Below are 25847 nucleotides of genomic sequence, written 5' to 3'. Positions count from 1 at the left end.
GAGCCACAGCTTTCATGAATTCATTACGTTGTTCCCCAGCCTCTAAGAGGTCATTGCCATTTGTCCTTGGTTTAATCTGCAAAAGGGCTTCAAAAAATTAGTTCTTTTGTTCATCTGTCAGTCCCATTTGAGGAGTATATATAGAGATAAATGTTACCTTTGTTTCCCAAGACTAGTCTATACTTAAATATGTAGATATTTACAAAATAATAATGCTTGTAAATCTGCATGAAAATGCTATTGTATTGATCCCAAGCAGATTACACAAGAAATTAGGAGGGATAGTAAAAACACTGCAATTTTATCACATGATGGAAGAAATAAGTGTTGTGTACTTTTTGTTGATGTTCGTATCGGGGCTGAATTCATAGCATAACGTACTGGTATTAAACCCCCCCCCCACACACACACACTGCTAGTAAAATACAGAGGCTCATCAGTATTTTTAACATTTAAAATCTTAAAAGTAACACGATACTTCAACTTTCAATTAAAATAATGAAGCATGTACGCACAATAGCTCATTGCAACAAAATGAACTTAGTCTTTTGGAGTGGAACGTTTGTCATGCACACAATGTAACACTCATGATGGGATAGGAACTGTTGACCCTTTCTATTCTTTGGCCCTGCATATTTGGAGTTCTATGATGCAAATGGCTTGATGATCAGCAATACCAACTTAAAAAGAAAAACAGACTATCAGCTACTTGGTTGCTTATTAATTTACTCAGTTGCTCTAGCATCTTGTTTAACCTAGTAAATTTGAAAATATAAGTGGAATATGTAAACTTTGTTATATTTGTATATTGAATTGAAGTGAGTTCAATGTCCAGTTTGAAGCCAGCCATTTAGCTACATTTTTGTTTTCTTAATTTTTCAGATTCAAGAACAAACAGATATGTACTGTTTTATTCTGAAGACCCTGGGACTTGATTGGTTTAACCATTGATTATTCTAATCACTTCTTGCTTTGGTAATCAAGTGAATCATAATTCAAACAATTTGATAATAAAAGTTGTCTTTCTGTCATCAAAATGTTTGAGTTTTCTTTCCACACAGATGCACGACAGGCTTCTTTCGGTTTCTGTCTACGGCCTTGTGGAAGACATGGATCTTTTCTGTTGGGCTAATATGGTAATCAATGCCTTGAAATTAATTTTCGCCATAAATCTATAAAAGTTAATAGCAGGAGTGGCTGTGTGGTAAGTAGCTTGCTTACAACCACATGGTTCCGGGTTCAGTCCCACTGCGTGACACCTTGGTCAAGTGTCTTCTACTATAGCCTCGGGCCGACCAAAGCCTTGCGAGTAGATTTGGTAAACGGAAACTGAAAGAAGTCCATCGTATATATGTATTTATGTATGTGTTGTGTGTATGTTTGGGTGTCTGTGTTTGTCCCCCCAACATCGCTTGACAACCGATGTTGGTGTGTTTACGTCCCCGTAACTTAGCAGTTTGGCAAGAGAGACCGATAGAATAATTACTAGGCTTCCAAAGAATAAGTCCTGGGGCCGATTTGCTTGACTAAAGGTGGTGTTCCAGCATGGCCGCAGTCAAATAACTGAAACGAGTAAGTTTGAAAATTTTGAGTAATTTTAACCAATCGTAAGCCATAGACATATTCATGCCTGTTTCCATAGTAACAAACCAAGTGAATTTGGTAGATGGAAACTATCGAGAAATCCATTATATGTGTGTTTGCCCACCACCACTGGACAACTGGTGTTGGTTTGTTTAAAACCCCATAACTTAGCAGTTTGGCAAAAGAATGTCATAGAACCATTTCAGGACTTGTGAATCAATTGGGGTGGAAGGATAAACCCTAGAAGGTGGTGCTCCAGCATGGCTACAGTCCAATGGCTGAAATAAGTAAAAGAAAAGACATAGCATCAATTTGTTTACATTTTTTTGCTATCACTCTCCATGTTTTTTATCTGAATCTCTCTCATTATCAACAAATTTCTTTCCTTCTCTCACCATCTGTCTGTCTACCTCACTCTCTTCATGTTAATCGTTTTCTTATACAGTATCTGATTCTCTTATTTCTCATACTCTCCAGAGAAAGAGATGAGATAATTAAATTGTATGACAAAAATGACCACATTTTTTGGTGATAAGTATACGAAAATATTCAAAATTGCATTTAAAAACATTGCTGTTTTATATTTCAAAATAAATTTATACACAAGTTCCCAGTGAGATGGGGAATAATAATATAATATAATATATAGCAGTGTCTGAATAAAAGTAGACATAGAAACAATTCACATTAAGATATGTTGATAATTTTTCATTTAGGCTCCAGGCCATACATTTTGGATGAAGAAAGCAAGCAATTATATTGATGCCATTACTTGAATGAACTGATCTAATTGACTGCCCAGAGAGCAAAGTTGATTTTGGTGGAATCTGAATTCAGATTCTTTAGAATCATTTTGTCTGGTGCTTTGCACAAGACCTTAACACTAGAGGAAAGAGTATATAGTTGATTTAATTATCCCTAGTACTAGATTGGTACTTAGTTTATGGACCGTGTAGGGGGAAAAATGCAAAGTAAATCCCAATAGGATTTGAACTCTGAACATAATTTGATATGACAGTGTTTTCGTTTGTCATGCTAATGATTCTGCCCTATTTTAATAAGAAGTAATAATTCTTTTGAATTTTGGTACAGGCCAACAAGTTTGAGGAGGTGGCAAATTGATTATATTGACCCCTGTTGATTACCTTCACTGGTACTTTATTTTATTGACCCCTAAGAAGACAAACGGTAAAGTTGAACCCAGAAGAATTTGAACTCAGAACATAAAGAATGGGAAGAAATGCTAATAATTCCACCAAATTGCTGCCCTTCTATAACAAAAACTAAGAATTCTTTTTAATTTTGGAAGAAGAGGCAAGTCAACTATATCCAATCCAGTACGTGACTGGAACCATATTTTATCGACTCCGAAAGGATAAATGGTAAAGTTCAAATACTTGGCAGGATTTGAACTCAGAGTTTAAAGAGTCTGAAGAAAAGCCATTTGTCTGACTTACTAACGATTCTGCCAGCTTGTCACCTTAATGATAATAATTAACAACTTTCTACTATTAAGCACAAAAACTGAAATTTTGTGGGGTGGGATTTAATCTCTTACATTGAGCCAAAAGAATTGAAAGACAGTTGATGTCAGTGGCATTTGAACCCAGGGCATTAGGCTAGAACTACCACAAAGGATTTTTCTGGTGTGCTAACAATCCTGCCAGCTCACCATCTTAAAAATAACCAATAATAACTAATAAGCAATAATAACAACAACAATTTATAAAACATTAAATATTAAAAGAAAGGAAAATAACAATTAATAAAACGATATTCTTTTACCTGTCATGGTAATTTGTATAGTTTAAAAGAACTAAAGCAAAGTTGAGAGAAATTTGTCTGTGTGCATATGTGTTTCTGTACATATTTGCTTGGTCTTGTATGCATGTGTGTACATATGCATTGAGATATGTACATGGTCCCGTATACTTGTATAAATGTGTGTGAGTATATATTTCATTGGAAACATCTGGTAAAATCTTTCTCCATTGTCTGAGATTGAATCCTGTCACAGTTTTATTTGTGTCTCCCAGAGGAGGTTATTTAATAAACTGTTGAATAATTTCCTTTACGGTGATCCGATACAGCTGTAATAGCTGAGTAATTCTTGGCCACAAATTGAACGATATTTATTGCTTTCTTCTGCTTCACCATATTTTGACCCATTCTGGATAAAGCCTTAACAATAGTTTCATTGAAATTTGCTATAATGAAATAAAGTAGATACTTTAATAAATTATCTTGGATGTAACAATTCTAAAGACAAGTATGATAAATTAAAAGATACCTTCAGGTATATAAAATTAGTGGGGGGGGGGGAAAAAAAAAACTGTGCAGAAAAAAACAAACTTTGTTAAAAATCTTAGGAGTGGCTGTGTGGTAAGTAGCCTGCTTACGAACCCCATTGGTTCTGGGTTCAGTCCCACTGCGTGGCACCTTGGGCAAATGTCTTTTACAATAGCCTCAGACCGACCAAGTAAGTGGATTTGGTAGACGGAAACTGAAAGAAGCCCATTGTGTATATATATATATATATATATATATGTGTGTGTTTGTCCCCCCCAACATCGCTTGACAACCGATGCTGGTGTGTTTACGTCCCCGTAACTTAGCGGTTTGGCAAAAGAGACCGATAGAATAAGTCCTGGGGTCAATTTGCTCGACTAAAGGTGGTGCTCCATCATGGCTGCAGTCAAATGACTGAAACAAGTAAAAGTGTATATTATTTGATTCATGGGGAACCAAGGTGTCATGCCTTGTATTGTTTAAACTTCATAGCATAACCTATGCAGCTAGTGGAGGTATATGGCTTAATGGTTAGGGTGTTGAACTCATGGTTGTAAGATTGAGGTTACCATTCCTGGACTGAGCAACGCATTGTATTCTTGAGTGAAACGTGAAACACTTCATTTCATATTGCTCCAGTCCAAGCAGCTGGCAAAAATGAGCCATCCTGCAATGGACTGGGAAACTGGCCCTGTAAATCTATATTCTTTTCTACTCTAGGCATGAGGCCCAATATTTTTCTAATCTGTTGATTAGATCGACTCCAGTACACAACTGGTACTTAATTTATCAATCACAAAAGGATAAAATGCAAAGTCAACTCAGAACGTAAAGACAGATAAAATACTGCTGGGCATTTTGCCCAGTGTGCTAATGTTTCTGCCAGCTCACTGTCTTCCTATGAATCCATATTCTTGTCTGCTCTAGGCACAAGGCCCAAAATTTTCAGGGAGGGGGCCAGTTGCTTAGATTGACCTCAGTATGCCACTGGTACTTAATTTATCGACCCCCAAAAGGATGAAAGGCAAAGTCGACCTCGGTGAGACGAAATACCACCAAGCATTTCACCCAGCGTGCTAATGTTTCTGCCAGCTTGCTGCCTTCCTATAAATCTATATTGACCCAGGAAGGGTCTTTATTAGTGTTACATGGCTGATGAATTCATTTATAGAAATTAAAGAGAAATTTGTGTCATTTATGGAAATTAAAGAGAACAGTTAAAATAGCAGAAAAATGTAATTTTTTGCACTGTATTTGATGGCATATAAGACACATCACCCCCTCACCAAATCATGCTTGGGCCAATATTACATGCTTTAATGCACTAAAACCTTTTCCCTGTATATGCACTGCTGAAACAGGTGCATCTTTTATGCCATCAACTGAGTAGGGTCTTGCTGAAGAGGTGAATATGTGGCTTCCCCGAATGGAAAAAGAGAGGTTATAATGATTAATATAATTTTTCATAAATCTTCAGTCAAAAAATGGAATTTCATAACAATAAATGCACATTATAGTAAGAGGCAAACATGCATCTGAGTTTAACGCTTTCGTTACCAACTTGGCTCTGGCTCTGAGTACAAATGTCTTGCTCTCATAAGATTTGAATTAAAATCTTCCACCAAGCCTAAGTCACAATTTATGTTCCTTAATACTAGCTGAATGATAACTAAGTTATTTACTAAATTCTTTGTTGGAGACCTACTGAGTCAAGTACATCAACATCAAATGGAAATTGTAGTTGGATACCTGTGCCGGTGGCATGTAAAAAGCACCATCCGAACGTGGCCGATGCCAGCGCCGCCTTGACTGGCTTCCGTGCCGGTGGCACGTAAAAAGTACCAATCAATCGTGGTTATTGCCAGCCTCCCCTAGCACCTGTGCTGGTGGCAATTAAAAAGCACCCACTACACTCAGTGGTTGGCGTTAGGAAGGGCATCCAGCTGTAGAAACTCTGCCAGATCAAGATTGGAGCCTGGCGCAGCCTCCTGGCTTCCCAGACCTGGTCGAACCGTCCAACCCATGCTAGCATGGAAAAACAGATGTTAAACGATGATGATGGTTTAAAGTCATTGAAAGTAACACAGAACATCTCAAAATAAATACAGTAATGAAAGGGTTAAGGGGGGTAGACTACTTACTTTCATATTCTGTCATATTGGTGAATAACTGATTATGAAGTCGAGGTACATTTACTGCAGTTTGCAGATCCATTTTAAACGACAGTATATTGATTAAAACTTCAGCAATACCTGTAAGGTAAATCATTGACAAAATTAGATATTTTGGAAAAAAAAAAACCCATTTTGTGTGTGTAAAGCTGTTTGGTTAAGATCTTTTCACAATTACATAGTTCTTGGTTTAATAACACTACATGCCACTTAGGATGGGTGTCCTCTACCATAGTTTTAAGTTGTGAATGATGTTTAAATGCAGAAGCCTGTGTACATGATGTATTTAATCTGCTAAGATACGGATTCTAGATGAACGTAGCTATTTGATAAATAGAGATCAATAAAACAAGAGACGAAGTACAAGGCTCAGTAAAATCAAATAAAATTCTCCAATGTCTCAGCATGGTCACAAACTAATGACTGAAACCAGTAAAAGATTATACAAATACAACAGATGAGAGTAATGGCAGAAATAGCCTGAAGCTGTAAATCAACGTCTCAAAAATATATTCATCTAACCCATATTCATAGCCATATAACAGCTTCATACAGTTTCCATCAACCAATTCCACTCACATTGGTTGACCTGGGGCTGTAATAAAATACACTTGCTTAAGGTGCCAAGCAGTTGGGTTGAACCCAAAACCACATGGCTGAAAAGCAAGCTTATTAACCACACCTGCTAAGAAAAAAAACAAAAAGTGGAAATGGATGTAGGTGCAGGCATGGCTGTGTGGTTAAGAAGTTTGCTTTGCAATCATGTAATTTTAGGTTCAGTCTCACTGTGTGCCACCTTGGACAAGTGTCTTCGACTGTAGCCTCAGGCTGACCAATGCTTTGTCAGTGAATTTGGCAGCAAGAAACTGCGCAGAAGTCCATTGAATTCTTTTATTTGTTTCAGTCATTTGACTGACCATGCTGGAGCACCACCTTTAGTTAAACAAATCGACCCCAGGACTTGTTCTTTGCAAGCTTAGTATTTATTCTATTAGTCTGTTTTGCCGAACTGCTAAGTTATGGGGGATGTAAACATACCAACATTGGTTGTCTAGCAACGGTGGTGGGGGACAAACACAGATACACATACATATGAATATATATTTAAAATAGAAAATGGGACAAGAACGCAAAACATCCGGACAACTAAATGATACAAAAAGAGACAACAAAACATCTAGATAGATGATACAAAGAAAACAAGGACGGGTCATTCGAAGTTTTCTATCTTCAGTCAAGAACCAGATTATCCTCGCAATTTCGGCTGATTATTCTTGAGATTACACATGACGGGCTTCTTTCAGTTTCCGTCTACCAAATCCACTCACAAGGCTTTGGTTGGCCAGGGGCTATAGTAGTTGACACTTGCCTGAGGTGCCATGCAGTGGGACTGAACCCAGAATCATGTGGTTGGTAAGCAAGCTACTTACCACACAGCCACGCCTGTGTGTGTATGTATGTATATATATATATAAGGGCCTTAGAGTCAACCTAGCTAAAACCAAAGTCGTAATAAGTAGGAAGGTAGACAAATCACAAACGCCTTCAGGTAGATGGCCCTGCTCGATCTGTAGAAAAGGTGTAGGTAGAAACTCTATAAGATGCACCAAGTGTAAGCTATGGACACATAAGAGGTGCAGCAATGTCATAGGAAGTCTAACTGGGAAGATGGTTTTTGTATGTGGCAGATGCTCGAGAGCATTAACCTCTGAAAATCTGCAGAAAACAACTTCCGTCACTTTCCAGGGGGAAAAACTAGAAGTAGTTGATAGCTTCCGTTATCTTGGTGACCAAGTCAGTAGTGGGGGTGGGTGTGCTGAAAGTGTAACTGCTAGAGTAAGAATAGCCTGGGCAAAGTTTAGGGAGCTCTTACCTCTGTTGGTGATTAAAGGCCTCTCGCTCAGAGTAAAAGGCAGATTGTATGATGCATGTGTACGAACAGCCATGCTACATGGCAGTGAAACATGGGCCGTGACTGCTGAGGACATGCGTAAGCTCGCGAGAAATGAAGCTAGTATGCTCCGTTGGATGTGTAATGTCAGTGTTCATAGTCGACAGAGTGTAAGTACCTTGAGAGAAAAGTTGGACCTAAGAGGCATCAGATGTTGTGTGCAAGAGAGACGATTGCGCTGGTATGGTCATGTGGCGAGAATGGATGAAGATAGGTGTGTGAAAAAGTGCCACACCCTGGCAGTTGAGGGGACCTGTGGAAGAGGTAGACCCAGGAAAACCTGGGTCGAGGTGGTGAAGCATGACCTTCGAACTCTAGGTCTCACCAAGGAAATGACCAGAGACCGAGACCTATGGAAGTATGCTGTGCGTCAGAAGACCCGGCAAGACCAGTGAGAACAATCAAAATCAAATCATATCAGAAAGCAGGGGTTAAGTGACCCATCCGTTCGTGTCTGCTGTCAGCCTCGTCTGGCACCCGTGTCGGTGATACGTAAAAGCACCATTCACTCGTGGCCGTTTGCCAGCTCTGTCTGGCCCCCGTGTCGGTGGCACGTAAAAGCACCATCCATTCGTGTTCGTTGCCAGCCTCGGCTGGCCCCCGTGCTGGTGACATGTAAAAGCACCATCCGTTTGTGGCCGTGTGCCAGCTCTGTCTGGCCCCGTGTCGGTGGCACGTAAAAGCACCATCCATTCGTGTTTGTTGCCAGCCTCGGCTGGCCCCCGTGCCGGTGACACGTAAAAGCATCGTCCGTTCGTGGCCGTTTGCTAGCTCTGTCTGGCCCCGTGTCGGTGGCACGTAAAAGCACCATCCGTTCTTGTCCGTTGCCAGCATTGCCTGGCCCTGTGCCGGTGACACGTAAAAGCACCATCCGTTCGTGGCCGTTCGCCAGCTATGTCTGGCACCTGTGCAGGTGGCACGTAAAAAACACCCACTACACTCGCGGAGTGGTTGGCGTTAGGAAGGGCATCCAGCCGTAGAAACACTGCCAGATCTGACTGGGCCTGACGAAGCCTTCCAGCTTCACAGACCCCAGTTGACCCGTCCAACCCATGCTAGCATGGAAAGCGGACGCTAAATGATGATGATGATGATGATATACACATATATATATACACACACACACACACATTTCATCATCATTTAACATCTGTTGTCCATGCTGTCATAGGTGTGACCAGAGCTGGCAAGCTGGGTTGGGGTGGGGGCAGCTGTACCAGACTCCTGTCTGATTTGGCATGGTTTTTATGGCTGGATGCCTTCCTAACACCAACCAGTTTAGAGTGTGCTGGATGCTTTTATGTGCCACCACATGAGTGCTTTTAAGTGACACTGCCAGGAGTGCTTTACATAACCTGAAGGATTGGTCTTAGCACTTCTGCTGTGGGGTATGGGTCTTCTTGAGTATGGTCGGGTACCGAGTATCACAGTTTTTTTGTCATCTCAGGTTGTTCTTCAGTACTTCACCCCATTTCTACTTGGGTTTCCCCACTTCCATGCATTCCATCGACTTTGAGAGATCGATACACACACACACACACACACACACATATATATATACACTTGCATCAGAAATTAATTAGCACTTCTCAAATTTCTACATTAAATAGGTTAAATCAATTAACCTATGAGCTGTTCAAAACGTCTTACGCGATGAGAAAACTTAGTATGGTGTGATTTCGGTCCTTGCGAGGCGCTCCCTATATCTATTAAACAAAGGAAGATTTGTCTGCATCCGCGCTCCAAGTTGTTGCACTGCTATGTCAACATCATAAGGCTGTAGACTCTCAAACTGCTCTGCAAACAAAGTTACGTCATTGTTCTGCGCAACAGTGAACTCGCAACAAAGCAATAGTTCGAGATATGGCCACTAGGTGACAGCACATACCTTGAGTGAAGAGCAAATCAAGGGTGCTAATTAATTTCTGACGGTAGTGTATATAAAGGCAAAGTTTACGAAAATAAACAAAAGACGAAGGCAGGTGGTGTACAAACAAACAAATGTATTAGTATAGCGCTCAGGAATAGAAAAAGTCTTTTACGTTTCGAGCTTACGCTCTTCTACAGATAGGGACATAGAAAAAAACAAGGAGAGAATATATATATATATATATAGGTGCAGGAGTGGCTGTGTGCTAAGTAGCTTGCTTACCAACCACATGGTTCCAGGTTTAGTCCCACTGTGTTTCACCTTGGACAAGTGTCTTCTACTATAGCCTCGGGCCAAGCAAAGTCTTGTGAGTGGATTTGGTAGATGGAAACTGAAAGAAGCCAGTCATGTGTGTGTGTGTGTCTGTGTTTGTCCCCCCAACATCACTTGACAACCGATGCTGGTGTGTTTACGTCCCTGTCACTTAGCAGTTCAGCAAGAGAGACTGATAGAATAAGTACTAGGCTTACAAAGAATAAGTCCAGGGGTCAATTTGCTCAACTAAAGGCAGTGCTCCAGCATGACCACAGTCAGATGACTGAAACAAATAAAAGAATATATATATGTATGTATGTATATATATGTATAAGTGTGTGTATGTTTGTCTTTGTATCTTCCCCTCACCACTTGACAATCACAACTGGTATTGGTTTGTTTACATCCCCATATCTTAGTAATTCAACAATAGAGATCAACAGAATAAGTACCAGATTAAAAAAAAAAAAATTAAATACTGCAGTTGATTTGTTTGGCTAACTATTTCAAGGCAGTGCCACAGCATGGCCACAGCCCAATGACTGAAACAAGTAAAATATTTGAAATACACCATTGGCTTACCTGAGGGTATTTTACTACCGTTGGTTCCTCCAATTGTTAAACGCAGGTCACATGGTGCTCTCAGAGAATGGACAATTGCAGGAACTACTGATGACTGAGGCCGTTTGCCAGGCTTGATGTCATTTACCTGAAAGTTAACGATTGACACCTGAACAATGCAAACATCTAATAATTGCTTTGTTCAAATTGATTGAAAAGGTGTGTGCATGTGAGGATGGAGGAGTGAAGTGTGTGTGCATATGTGTATGTAAGGATGCGTGACCTAGTGGTTTGGGTGTTACACTCATGATCGTGAGATCGTGGTTTCAATTCCTAGACCGAGTGAGTGGTCCATTGTGTTCTTGAGCAAAACATTTCATTTCACCTTGTTCTGTGATCATTTTGACACCTGATGCATGGTACACTGTGCACCTGTTCAGGTAATGCTGATTCGATGGAGGGAGTAAGTTAAGGTTTCAGTTGCACAAGATCTTGATTGAGTTGAGAATGATGAAAACCTTTTGGAAATTTTGCATAGGCCTCTGAGCAGGTATCACTAAGCTTTTGGCAAAATTTAATGCAGATTCTCTGCTCAACTTTCTCTGTCATTGTCAATGTGACGATAACATGCTACACACCTTCCTTCCAAGCACTGCTATAAACAGTGGAAGTAAGCTAGAACGTTAAAACTTAGTGCATATGCACAGTAGAGTTGAAGGTCGATCTGTGCCAAGTGGCTTCACTCTGCTTGCTTTAGCTTCGTTACTATGGCAACAGTCTGGATATTTATTGATTAGACCTTGTATATACAGGAGCAGCAGGATAGCAATGAAACAGTTGGTAGGGGGAAGAAAAGAGAGAGAGAGATGACAAAGGGGCATTGGGCAGCAGGAGCTGTGTGTGGTGGTGGTGGAGACAAGTGTAGTACATGAGATGTAATTTGGTTTATTGAAACGGTGAGTTAATGTAACATGGGTGGAGAGCACATAATACATAGTGCTTCCAGAATTCATTTTCACAGAGGTAGGCAAGATTTCTCAAGGACCTCATATCATTAGATATCTTGGTCCATTTTCATTTCTGTGAGACTGAAGGGCTTAAAACCAGTCCTCGTCACTTCATCCCATTTCTTTCTGGGTTTCTCTCTTCATCAGGTCCCATCAACTTTAAGCAATTGGTACTTATTTACATTATAGTTTTTTTCTCTTGCATGTTACATCTGGTTCCTCTTATGCTTAACTTTTCTCTCAACATATCTGCATGTTATCATTTAAGTACACCGATGTTGCACAACCGTTGGAGCATACCATAAATCATTGAATATAATCGACGCTTTTTTCCCAAAATTTAAAGGTCAAAATCCCTAGTGCGTACTATATACGAAGTTAAAAATGAAAATTATTCTCTAAGTAATGTTCGAGTCTCTATTTGCTGTCCGGCAATGTTTATTCAAACGCATTTTGTGATGTCAGGCATGAAAATACCTTAAGCTAAGCCTGAAAGCAATGAAGTCATAAAAGAATCATCCATAATTTCAATAAGCAACATTTATTAAATGTTATTACTGTTATTTCTTTATTTTCTGCCAACAAAATGCACAAAAAAGCTACATGTTTGCATTATGTTATATATACAATAAAAATAAAGGACGTTACCATATACATTTTTACAAACCAAGGATGTTATATAGACTCAAGTTAGAGAAGGGGTGCGTATTATACACAAGGTTTAGGTTTTTCTGAGGTACAGCCCCCTAAAAATCCCCTGCATATTATACTCAAGAGCAGATTATACTCGAGGATTTATGGTATACATATATATATATATATATATATATATATATACACACACATATATAATAATAATAATACAGACATAGCTGTGAGGTTAAGAGGTCAGAAGACTATTGTGTGTTACCTGACTGGGAGGAATATCAAAATAATTTAAATGTTTTGATGTGGAGAAATCATCCATTTCATTATTGAGAAGTATTCCAGACTTTGTGAGAAGATGTGAACCAAACCATGTGTTGATCGTACTGTGGAGATAAAATAGTTAATGTACAGTTAAAACATGGAAACATCTGGAGTGTAGTTGTAGTGCTGTATGGAGAGGATGTGGGGCTTATCTCTGGGTATGATGCAGCGTGTAGCAGTTGTGAGGTTTATATGTGGAGTTTAGTGTAATGTTCTACATGGTGGATGTAAGGTTTCTATCTAAAGTCTACTTTAGTGGCGTATATATTGAAAAATAGTTTATATTTGGAGTGTATTGTAGTAATGTATATGGTATATGTGAGATTTATATCTGGAGTGCAATAGAGTGGTGTATATAGTAGATAAAATGTTTACATCTGGAGTGCAATATAGTGGTGCATACAACAGATGTAAGGGTTACATCTGGAGCATAATGTTTATATATATATATATATATATTTATATATATATATATATATATATATGTAGGTAGGTAGGTAGATATGTGTGCACACACAGAGAATTGATCAGTAGAATATTGTAAAACTGTACCCTCAGATGTAGAAATTTGACTACTGTAGAGTTGTACACAACAGGTGTAAAGTTTATATCTGAATAAAAAAGTGTAGGATTGTAAATAAAAGTTGTAAGACTTTTTGTGTAAAAATCGCAATAGAAATCTTGATATACTGGGAGATTATATCAGGAGATTTTTGTAGGTAATCAATATTTTATTATTTATTTAGTGGTGTTGAAGTTTAATTATGAATATATCTGTTGGGTTGTCAAATAAATCCATCCATTTCTTTCCACTATTATTTCAATTAACACAAATAATAGTTTTATCATAGTGTTCGATGGGGTTTTGTTGTAGCTCTATTCTTCTTCTACAACTCTTGCTAATCATTTTTGAAATTTGAATAAATTTTGCTTCTTTTCAGATATAAGATGATGAAGTACAAAGTATATAAAAACAAAACAAAAACAAAATGAGCATTTTTGACATCTGCTTCTCTTTGCTTTCTGTTAGGGTTTCAAAGCTACCAAAACCACTTGAGACATTTGTGCTGTGCACAGAGAAGGCACCATTGCCGAAAAATCAGTACAGAAATAGTTTTCACACTAGAACTCTGTTGAGTTCAATGAGGATTGATTGAACTAGCTCATCCATTAGGATCCATGCCAATCCACGAGGGACTTGGCACAGCAGATGGGATGCTCTCAAGATACCTATTTCTTTACTGCCCAGAAGGACAGACAAAGGGATTAAGTCGATTATATCGACCCCAGTGCGTAACTGGTACTTAATTTATCGACCCCGAAAGGATGAAAGGCAAAGTCGACCTTGGTGGAATTTGAACTCAGAAGGTAACGGCAGACGAAATACCGCTAAGCATTTTGCCTGGCGTGCTAACGTTTCTGCCAGCTTGCCGCCTTAAGATCTCAAGATACCATTGCCCATCACCTTCAATTAATGGGTAAAATTATTGATGAAAAATAAGGATTATAAAAAATGGGGGTGGGGTAAATATCTGAAACCCTAATAGAAAGACAAAGGGAAATAAATGTCACCAACAGTATAAGTAGAAGCAAATTTGTCTTTACTCCAGCTATGATCATATATTGCAGAAATGAAAGTTTGTCTGAGATTGAAGAAAGGAAGAACTTACGTTGTGACTGAAACCATGAGTTCATCATTGTCTATTACAGAGACATGGGCCGTTCCTTTGTCTTCTCGAAAGACAGAACTAGGCATGTATCTTGAAATGTTATAATCAGAGGTATAGTTCATAGAGTTGATCTTCTCACGAATAGTCTTTGCTGCTTCATGACTAAGAAACATTAGACATAGATTACATAAGAATTAGTGAGAAAATATGAGGCGTAGTGAGGATAACTGTAGATTATTTCTAAACTGTTAATAAGGAAATAATCCATGGTACAATGAAATAAAATATGCTTAAGGCAAGTCAACCATGGCGGAATTTGAACTCAGAATATAGCAACAGGTGAAATACTGCTAAGCATTTCATCCAACATGCTAATATTTCTGCCAGCTCACCTTATATATATATATATATATATATATATATATAAATAAAATGTTGCTATTATGTTAAACTGTCGTATGTCCAAATTCATTTTTTTCAATATTTTTTCAGTTTTCAATAGTCAGTTCTTTTGGTCAAACTATTGTATCTCCAGCTGCTTCAAATGCCAAAATCTCAAAAATTGTTAAAGTGTAGTTCAATGGTTTTGCTATGGAATGTGTCAGGAAAAGCAACGTTTTGGACTTACAACACTTTTGCATAATAGCAATGATATATATATATATATAGGAAGAATTCACAAAAAAACAAAATACAAAGACAGGTGGTGTAGACAACAACAGATGTATTAGTATAACGCTTTTGAAGTGAAAGCGTCTTTAACGTTTCGAGCCTATGCTCTTCCACAGAAAGAAAGAAGGAGAGAAAATAAAGAATAAATAGTGGCTAGCGATCTATCGTGGCGAATGATATATATATATATATATATATATATATATATATGGACAGGAAGTGTGTATGAAAATGAGTATGGAAAAGGAGTATGTATGAAGCATCACCATTTAATGCCTGTTTTCTGTGCTGGCATGGGTTGGGTTGTTCAACAGGAGCTGGAAAGTGAGAGGACTGCACTAAGCTTCAATGTTTGTTTTAGCAGGGTTTCATTGGTTGGAATTGTCTTCTTAATGCAAAACACTTTTCAGAGTGTGTCAGGTATCTTTTACATGTCACCAGCATCAGTGAGGTCACCAAGTGACTCACAAGACAATGCACCTCAACTGAAGGAGGTGGCTTTATGCCAGGTGATGAGGGGTTAAAGTATGGCAGAGGGACCAAAACAGGTGTTTTGCTGTCGAGGAGATCGATGGGTACCCCAGTTGGAAAAGAGAGAAGATTGTGGTGAAGATGTTTCAGGGCATAGCCCCAAGTTACAGGGAGCTGAATATAAGAGAAGAAATACAGAGGATTGGACAGGGGAAGCAGGAAGGTAAGAAAGTTTGAAATAGTATGAAGAGGGAGTAGCAGGTAGATAGTTGGGGGTGAGGGGGTAATGCAGTGAATGCTGAATATAGGTGGGGGTAGGTGTTAGGAAGATGAGTTGTGGGTGGGGTGGATGTTAGGAAGGTGATTTGGGGGGGGGAGAGATTCATCAGGGACAGATTGTATGCATGGGTATAGATTTCTTTACTACCCACAAGGGGCTAAACATAGAGGGGACAAACAAGGACAAAGGGATTAAGTCGATTACATCGATCCAGTACAAAACTGGTACTTTATTTAACGACCCTGAGAGGATGAAAGGCAAATTCGACCTTGGTGGAATTTGAACTCAGAACGTAACGACAGACGAAATACCGCAAAGTATTTCACCCAGTGTGCTAACGTTTCTGCCAGCTTGCTGCCTCAGATTGTAAGCATGGGTATAGATAAACCGTATGATTTTAGGGTCTAGAGAAAATGAAAAGAGAGTATGTATGAAAAAGAAAGTATGTATGGGAAAATAATATGTATGAATAAGAGAATATGTAGAAAAAAAGGAGATTGTGTATGAGAAAAGAGAATATATGGGAAAAATTTAAGTAACTCACCTAAGGAAATAATTTGTACTGTTCATAATTTTTTCCCGAAATTCTCTATCAGATGGGTCGCCTAAGCTGCCCCGCTGGGCATATGCATACTTGAATGCCTACATTGGTAAAATAATAAATCATCTCCTTAGAAATGCTTTTGTTGTATGAAGCTCACATACTGGAATAAGTTTTGTTGACAAAGATGAAATAGTGACAATGCAAATAAGTAAAAGTAGAACAATGGGATACCATTGGAAAGTTTATATTTTTTTGCTTGTATTTATATCCATAAGGATAAAGACTGATTTGATGTAAATGATGAAGAGAGCCAGAAATTACTAGTGAAGAAGTGATTTGCCCACAGGGTACATCTTGTGAACCCATATTGCCCCGGGAGGACAACAAACTTCTGTCTCATCTGCAGCAATCTCCATTGCAAACTTTGAGAGATCCAAAATGAGTGGTGGAGTTTAATTTAGACACTAGCAACAAGGGGTTCCACAGAACTGTATATGAACCTTTGCATTAGGGACCACAGTCTATTGTGCAGTGCAGACAGAGAGATGCTTTTTTCAGACAAAGCCTCCTCTTGAACTGGTGGTCAGAGCACTTTCAAACTGTCTTCAGTGCCAACCACTCAGTTCAAGAACTTAAGACCACATGGTTGGGAAGTAAATTTCTTGATTGCACAGCCATGCCTGCACCTATAAATATCTGGTATAAAATTACTCACCTCAATTAATTTGAAGTACGTCTTGGGTGAATGTTGATCTGCAGGTCCAAAATGGTATCCATTCAAGATGTTAAGAATTGACAGCAGAATGACACCACCTGATGGTGGAGCAATGGACAAGACAGCATGATCTAATGAAAATAACAACAGAAAGGCAAATATAAGTGAGGGAGAAATTACATTAATAAGTTTATTAAGGAAATTAATTGTGATGGTATTATTATGGTTTCCAAAAGAGATTGGCAGAAGCTAAATACTTTGATTTGTGGCCCTTCTATGTTACAGTCCTCCTCCACCTCTGTGGAAATATGTTTGGCCCTGGAGAAATATTACCTTGGTTAGAAATAGGTGAGGGTTTGAGACAGAAAGGTATCTAGCTATGGAAAGCGAGTCTCAATAAACTCCATCCGACTCATGCAAGCATGGAAAAGTAGATGTTAACAGATGAACAATGATGATACTTTTGAGTATTGTAAAGAGATAAATCAATTTACAAAAAAGGTGACTTACCGCCATATGTTGTGCTCACAGTATCACGTTTGATCACACTGTATTCACGAAGATCTTCCAAGGAGATAAATTTCTTTGTCTGAAATAAATGAATAAATGCAAAGGTATATTGTAATAGGGATATTTAACTGTGTGAAAAATACTATTGTAGCAAATAAGTGTTTCAAACAGTGTTGTATCAAGGGTATTTTGTAATAGTGATATTTGACTGTGAGAAAAATACTATGGTAGCAAATAAGTGCTTCAAACAGTGTTGTATTTTAATAATGTTGGTTTAATGTTTGTGTTACCAGAGAAATGCAATATTATGGCAGTGTAACAATATGAATGTGAAACAGGAGTTTGTGGTGTGACTTCGTGTCAAGACAGCAGAGTATGCAATACTATAGTCGTATCATAACTTGAATGTGTGATACACTTGGCTGTGTGATAACAGGCTTCTCTATACTTTTAATTGTTTTTTTTACAAGATTTTGTCTCAAACAAGGTTTGAAGTCATTGTAGCATAAGGAACTGCAAAGAAGAAGAAAAAGGAGAAGGAGGAGAAGAAGAAGAAGGAGGAGGAGGAGGAGAAGAAGAGGAGGAGAAGAAGAAGAAGAAGAAGAAGGGGTCTACAAATTCAAAAGATATTGATAGACAAAAAGCTTAAAGGAAGACTGAATAAGTTGGTCCAGAGGGAAACAAGATGATGGTAATGAGTTTCAAAGAACAGAAGTTTGAGGAAATAAGCTATTTGAATGAAAGGACTTATGATTAACAGGAAATTCAACAGAGAAATGATGCACCAGGAAAGAGAAGTGAATGATGCATTTAAAGGTCTTGATGGAGGATATTAGACCAGAAAGTTCACTGTGTGAAGATCATCTTCAAGAAAGACAGAATGCTCAAGTCTGCTAATTTTGCGATGGCAGGAGTAAATAGTGCCTAGATGGTGAGTTTAGAAATAATATGATCTGGAAGATTGTTAATGAGAAGGAAGAACAACAATATAATATGGTTGTTTGATATATATGTGATAAAATGAGTGTCTAGTAGCATACGTGTATCATAACAAAACAATGAGATAACATGATTCTTGGATTACAAGATAGAAAAAGGACAAAGCTTCTTCTTGAGTCATGTAGATTCATAGGGACAGTTTCTGTTTCTGTGGCACATATATTTTCCTCTGAATACCAGTCTGTCATTTTTGCCAGTTGAGTGGAGTGGAACAACAATAAATGGAGTGTTTAGCTCAGGAATACAAAACATTGCCTGGTCCAGGAATCGAAAACAGAGTTTTATAATCATGAGCACAACATCTTAACCACCAAACCTCCATTGATAGCAAGACCACTTGATAATATAACTGTGTGATAGAATAAATGATTATTTTTGACTAAGCTTTTGTATTTGGTTTGTCAGAGGCTTGATGTGAACTTGCATCACCATCCTCATCAATATCATCATGTGAGTTGAAACATATTTTTTGCTGTATTTTGGGAAGTTCATCATACCAATAATAAACTAATGCACTGGTTGTAATTCACACCTTTATTAATTATTTGTCAATTGATTAATTACTTAACCAATTAACTAATCAACTGTTTGATTAATCGTTCGGTCAGTCTATCAATCAGTTGTGTTTATCAAAGTCCTTTTGTTGCCATTTGTGATCTCATCAATGACATGCCCTTTCTACTCCAAGTCAGCTTCAGGTTTGTCTGTCTGTCTCAGCACATGACCATGTTTTGTAGAGGATTGATCATGGTCAATTGAACAGATATCAGCATATTACAGGCACTTATTGACCTTAAGGAGATAGATGACAAAGTAAAGTGCTGGCTGGATCAGCATTCAGTACCTTGTGATACAGAACTAAATCTCAAAATGTATTTAACCATCTTTCTATCATTTACCATATTTCCACACCCTTCATTAACTTCATCTAAATAAATAATTATTTCATCCCTTCCAGTTGTCAGACAGTGGTGGAGGCAAACATAAAAGTACACACACACACAATGTTATATAATTTTGAGAGTTTAGATTGTCATCATCATCGTTTAACATCCATTTTCCATGCTAGCATGGGTTGGACAGTTTGAACGGGGTCTGGGAAGCCAGGAGGCTGCACCAGGCTCCAGTCTGATCTGGCAGTGTTTCTACAGCTGGATGCCCTTCCTAACGCCAACCACTCCGTGAGTGTTGTGGGTGCTTTTTACATGCCACCGGCACAGGTGCCAGGGGAGGTTGGCAACGGCCATGATCGGTTGGTGGTTTTTACGTGCCACCGATATGGAAGTCAGTCAAGTCACATCCAATGCATCCTAAATGCTCTTTTCTGAAAATTATAAGAGATGTAAGCGAAGTCCAAAACTACAAGAGAGACAACCAGTAGATGGCATTGGCTTCATTTAACAATCATTCTGAACCAAAAGGATTTTACAAAAGATTAAAAAGAAAAAAAAATAGTTTACAGCTTTGACTATTTCGAGGGACAAGGATCCATTATAGAAGGCATCAGCCCCCTCATTGGCTATGGTTTCCAGGGCATTAGCAAGATCTTTCCTGTACATTATTTCTCCCACTGGTGGAATCTTTCCATCTGGAGTAAATGCTGCAAGAAACTCTGCACTTTCATCCTGCACCATCTCCATATTTTTAACTGAAAAAACAAAAAGAGAAAATTACGAAGATGTACTTGCATAGCAAGTGACCTGATCTGAGATTGTGTGCTGGAACGAAAACAATTGCAGCATGGAAGGTGTTTATAAGCCATTTAAGAAACACACAAAAACTGTTAGATTCACTTCACTTAAATTTAAATGTTGAAGTGAATCCAACGGTTTTTGTGTGTTTCTTAAATGGCTTATAAACACCTTCCACGCTGCAAAAAGAGAAAAAAATGCTTAATTACTCATATGATAAAAAGGCAACTAGAAATTTGAAGCAATTTTCTTTAGGCTATCTCTTCAACTAATCCCACTCATGTGCTGGCCTTATGCTGGCATTGTAGAACGGTGGTAAATGGTTTGAAAGTAGTATTTGTTATGTGGTTTCAATTCACAGTTAAACAATTTCGTTTGGCTCACTCTGCATAGATTCTTTGTCACTCACAATGCTTTCCTTTCCATTCCTTGAAATATGGCACAAATGAAACCAAAGCCCCAGTCTCCAGTAACATGTCACTAATATAATATTTGATAGGATTTATTTTTATAAACATTGTACATGTTTTCATAATGGACTAATTGTACATTTATGTAATAAATATTAAATGAATGCCATTTCATTAGCATATGTGCAGAAGTTATTTAAATAAATCCCTTTAAATATATTACAGTTATCCCTCATTTATCGCGGTAGATTGGTTCCGAGACCGGCCGCGATAACTGAATTTCCATGTTACAGTATTTATTTAACGTGTATTTGGACTTTTAAAACCTTCCCTGTACTGTTAACAGCCCACCCATTACAGTAGTCTATTAATAACAAGGACAACTGTTAAGCAATAACACTTTAGATTTAAAAAAAAAATAAAGATTGTTACTGTACTCAACATGAAAGAAGTTGAAGTAAAATTTGAATGATGATGGTGATGAATTTGCGGCGCAGTAGAAATGATGATGATGAAGCTGACGGTGGTGCCCTTCTCTGGGACACCTCTTCAACTTCTTCTGAAGGTGTAGCCGTAGTAGTGGCAGCAGGAACTGGCTTTCTTGTGGGGCTGCAAAAACATTGTGATAGGAAATTGCTGTTGCTGCTTCTTTTTCCATTCAAAGAGCATCTTGTAAGGATTCATGACTTCGTCGACCTTGTTGCAAAATTGCACAGAACGAACCATATCGTCGTCCCATTCCTGTGATCTCTCTTTCAATTCTTTAGCCAGGTTGCAGAGCTTGGCCAGCCATTCCAAAGTCAAGCCAATTTGGTCGACAACTTCTTCCATTTCTTGCTGTGTTTCTTCTTCTTCTTCTTCTTCTTCTTCGCTGGCCAACTTCATCAAGTCGAGGTCTGTGTCGGTCAGCGACTGGGAGTGGCAGTCTAATAACGCGTCGATGTCTCCTGTGGTCATGTCTAGAAAGACGTCACCTCCAATGATCGCAGCCAACTGCAAAGCATTCTTTTTTTAAAATATATATATATTTAAAAAATCCGCAAAGTCGTGAATCTGCGATAGTTGAACCGCGAAGTAGCAAGGGATCACTGTATATTACTTTATGGATTTTTAAATCTGAATTGATTAACTAGTAAGTAAAAATTCATTTTTCATAATTTCCATAATTTCTGTAATGATTTTTTAAAGTTAAGGTTAAATGTTTGTTTCTTCAAACATTTTGATGCATCTTCTCATTAAAATTAAAATTATATATATATATATAGAACATGGATGCCACTTGGTCTATGTATATATATGTGTACAGACTTGTATGTTTTGTGTTAGGTAGAGGTGATCTATGTCACTGTTGATGTGGAAATTATGTGTGCTGGTTAATATCTTTCAGGCATGTGTGTGTATTACATCTGTTTGAGATTGTCTCTGGTTCTCTAATGCAAAATGTATTCATATCTAAATTAAACATTTTTCATATCTTTAATACCACCTTGATATAGAAATAAATATAGAAGTTACTTGACTAAATCTATCCAAATTCTTGATTATTTTGAAAATTCAAAGAAACACACAGGCAGTATATTTCATGAGAAATAAGGTCATGAAGGGATTAAAAACAAAACATTTTGATTTCACAGATGAAGACAGATTATAGAGATATAAATTCAAAAAGGTTAACCAGATATACTGTAAGGAGACAATGTATTCGAAAGATATCTTTTAGGACTCAACCAAACAGTGAAGTCAGATGTAAGAAGGAAAAAAAACTAAAAAAAAGCTAAAAAACAAAAACAAGATATTTTGATTGCATTTATAGGTATATCTAAGATGATGACTTACCAAAACTTTCTGAGGCAACAAAACCATTTCTAGCTAATTTTACAGCAGGCATCACAACTTCGGACCAAGATAATCTGGAAAGGGAGAAAAAAAAAAAAGAAAACAGTTCAATAATACCATGCGAAACAACATTTTAGAAAATGCAAAATCTAAAGGTCAAAATTTGACCGCAACAAACAAATCCACAAGTGGCTGCTGAGGAATAATTCCAAATGGCCAATAAACCTTTAATGGGAAAGTCTAGCTGAATTGAATCAGAATATAAGAACGAACACAAAAGCCAAATATATTCAGTTCAGTTCCATGAAGGTCTGGGACAGCTGAATATGGATTGGAATTCCAAATCAAGTGTAAAAAGCTATTGAGAAAACATGAAAAATATAAAATGGAAAAGATAAATCTTGAACATAAGGGTAGCTTGCCTACCAACCACATGGTTCTGGGTTCAGTCCCACTGTGTGGCACCTTGGGCAAGTGTCTTCTACTATAGCCTCGAGCCGACCAAAGCCTTGTGTGTGGATTTGGTGGTTGTATATGTGTGTATATATATATATATATATATATATATGTGTGTGTGTGTGTGTGTGTTTGTGTGTGTGTTTACCTCCTCATAACTTAGCAGTTCAACAAAAGAGACCGATAGAATAAGTACTAGGCTTCCAAAGAATAAGTCTTGGGGTCGATTTGCTCGACTAAAGGCGGTGCTCCAGCATGGCTGCAGTCAAATGGCCGAAGCAAGTAAAAGAGTATGTATTTAATGAAACACACACAAATACATACACGTGTATGTGTGAGTGTGTATGTGTGTGTGTGCATATGCACATGTCATGTACATTCATATCCTTTGCCTTTTATATATATATATATATATATATATATGCATGTGTGTCTTTGTGTCTAGGTTTGTCCCCAACCACAGCTTAAAAACCAGTGTTTATGCATCTGTAACTTAGTGGTTCATCAAAAGAGACCAATAGAATAAGTATCAAGTTTTTAAAAAATTCAAAAAGTACTGGGTTCAATTCGGTTGACTAAATCTCTTCAAAGCATTGCCCCAGCATGGCCGAAGATGAAAGATAGATATATTCCTGTTGTCTTCCAGAGTCACACATGTGCACAGTTGTCTTGTGTTGTTTAAATTTGGTCATAAGAGACTAAGTTTTTCTTTTCTGGTAGTTTTTAAGGCTTAACCTTATATATTTATGTGTCTTTTGAGTTTCATATCCACAGTATCAATCCCTGTTAAAGGCAGCGAGCTGGTAGAAATGTTAGCACACCGGGTGAAATGCTTAGCGGTATTTCGTCTGCCGTTATGTTCTGAGTTCAAATTCCACCGAGGTCGACTTTGCCTATCATTCTTTCGGGGTCGATAAATAAAGTTCCAGTTTCGCACTGGGGTCGATGTAATTGACTTAATCCCTTTGTCTGTCCTTGTTTGTCCCCCCAGTGTTTAGCCCCTTGTGGGCAATAAAGAAATATATATATATATATATATATATACATATATATATATATGTGTGTGTGTGAAGAGAAAAGATAAAGAAAAAAAAGAATTTAGCCCTTGTGGGCAGTAAAGAAATATGTCAACCATATCTGATGGCTGATGTTACCCTTGGGGCTAGAGGTGTTGTCTTGAGACATGGGAACTTTGGAAATTCTCTTTAGATAGAGAGCAGAGTGGTTTCTTTTCATTTGTTATATGTTTTCATAATTTTTACTTCATGGGGTTTCTTTTCATTTGTTATATGTTTTCATAATTTTTACTTCATGGGGTTTCTTTTCATTTGTTATATGTTTTCATAATTTTTACTTCATGCACGCACACACACACACAGATTTAGAGTATTTGTTTATTCACCGTAAGGTTGAGAAAATAGAGGGGACAATACGATGACAGACAAAACAGACATTGGGGTCATGGTATCGAATGAGAAGAAAACGTATGAATAAACAAACAATTAAAATATATACAATTAAATGAGAATGAGTGATTAACAAAAAATGAAGTGGAGTATCACATTCCTGTCAACAAACACTAATAATTAGATTCTCTTTCCTAATGATAATTGAATTAGCATCAAGGCATCAATGTTGTTTCCTTGTGTGTGTGTGTGTGTGTGTGTGTGTGTGTATGTGTGTGTGTTAGTCACATGACATATGTCATGTGGCTGTTTTTTTATTAGTTCAAATTACACAGAATATCATCTGCTCTATGTATCAAGTAGCAGCACCTGTCCTCTTCCTTTCTATTATGCTACCAACTTCTCTCTCTCATTCTGTAGCACAATATGTCTTTTTATTTGTTAATCACTCTTTAGTTATGTTTCATACTCCTACCTTCCATTTCTGCCTTTTCTCCCACCCACTCTTTCCTCTTTCTCTTCCTCCTATACTTTCTCTTCAATGGTTTCTCATGACAGTGACACACAGACAGACCATATGCAACTTCATGACATGATTGCTTATGCTTTTTACTACTCATGAATAAATGTGTGTGTGTGTGTGTGTCTATGCGTGTGTTCATGTGTGTCTTGCTTTTCACTTATTTCAGTCATTTGACGGTGGCCATGCTAGAGCACTGCTGTTAGTCGAGCAAATCGACCCCAGGACTTATTCTTCATAAGCCTAGTAATTATTCTATAGGTCTCTTTTGCCGAACTTCTAAGTGACGGGGACATAAACACACCAGCATCGGTTGTCAAGCAATGCTAGGGGGACAAACACTGACACAAGCATACACACACATATATACATATACATATATACTCCGTCTACCAAATCCACTCACAAGGCTTTGGTCGGCCCGAGGCTATAGTAGAAGACACTTGCCCAGGATGCCAAGCAGTGGGACTGAACCCGGAACCATGTGGTTGGTAAGCAAGCTACTTACCACACAGTCACTCCTACGCCTATTTGCTGTCCGGCAATGTTTATTCAGACGCATTTTGTGATGTCAGGCATGAAAATACCTTAAGCTAAGCCTGAAAGCAATGAAGTCATAAAAGAATCATCCATAATTTCAATAAGCAACATTTATTAAATGTTATTACTGTTATTTCTTTATTTTCTGCAAACAAAATGCACAAAAAAGCTACACGTTTGCATTATGTTATATATACAATAATAATAAAGGACGTTACCGTATACATTTTTACAAACCAAGCACGTTATATAGACCTCCTTGACTCAAGTTAGAGAAGGGGTGTGTATTATACACAAGGTTTAGGTTTTTCAGAGGTACAGCCCCTTAAAAATCACCTGCGTATTATACTCAAGAGCCGACTATACTTGAGGATTTACGGTAGTCAATAACAATAGTAATAACATATAAC

The 25847-nt window shown here is 37.9% G+C and overlaps 2 protein-coding genes across 3 annotated transcripts in view; one reads left to right on the top strand and one right to left on the bottom strand.

The window, feature by feature from the left end:
- LOC115210857 (prolyl endopeptidase) overlaps positions 1-1031 on the top strand; it is a 43531-nt gene extending 42500 nt beyond the window's left edge. For both annotated transcript variants that reach the window (XM_029779613.2, XM_036502419.1), the window contains one exon: positions 883-1031. In XM_029779613.2, the coding sequence (XP_029635473.1) occupies positions 883-951 (69 nt within the window). In that variant the 3' untranslated portion in view covers positions 952-1031. The remainder of the gene's footprint in view (positions 1-882) is intronic.
- Positions 1032-3289: 2258 nt separating this feature from the next.
- Positions 3290-25847, bottom strand: part of LOC115210748 (glutathione hydrolase 1 proenzyme) — a 63248-nt gene continuing 40690 nt past the window's right edge. Inside the window, exons 7-16 of the mRNA XM_029779461.2 lie at positions 22516-22589; positions 20039-20226; positions 17580-17658; positions 17070-17200; positions 16355-16452; positions 14388-14549; positions 12659-12779; positions 10763-10889; positions 6015-6125; positions 3290-3791 (exon numbers count right to left, since the gene is read on the bottom strand). Coding sequence (XP_029635321.1) covers positions 3631-3791; positions 6015-6125; positions 10763-10889; positions 12659-12779; positions 14388-14549; positions 16355-16452; positions 17070-17200; positions 17580-17658; positions 20039-20226; positions 22516-22589 — 1252 coding nt within the window. The 3' untranslated portion in view covers positions 3290-3630. The remainder of the gene's footprint in view (positions 3792-6014; positions 6126-10762; positions 10890-12658; positions 12780-14387; positions 14550-16354; positions 16453-17069; positions 17201-17579; positions 17659-20038; positions 20227-22515; positions 22590-25847) is intronic.

This window comes from Octopus sinensis, linkage group LG4 (assembly GCF_006345805.1).
Source record: "Octopus sinensis linkage group LG4, ASM634580v1, whole genome shotgun sequence".
NCBI lineage: Eukaryota > Metazoa > Mollusca > Cephalopoda > Octopoda > Octopodidae > Octopus > Octopus sinensis.
This window is presented reverse-complemented; position numbering and strand designations above follow the sequence as displayed.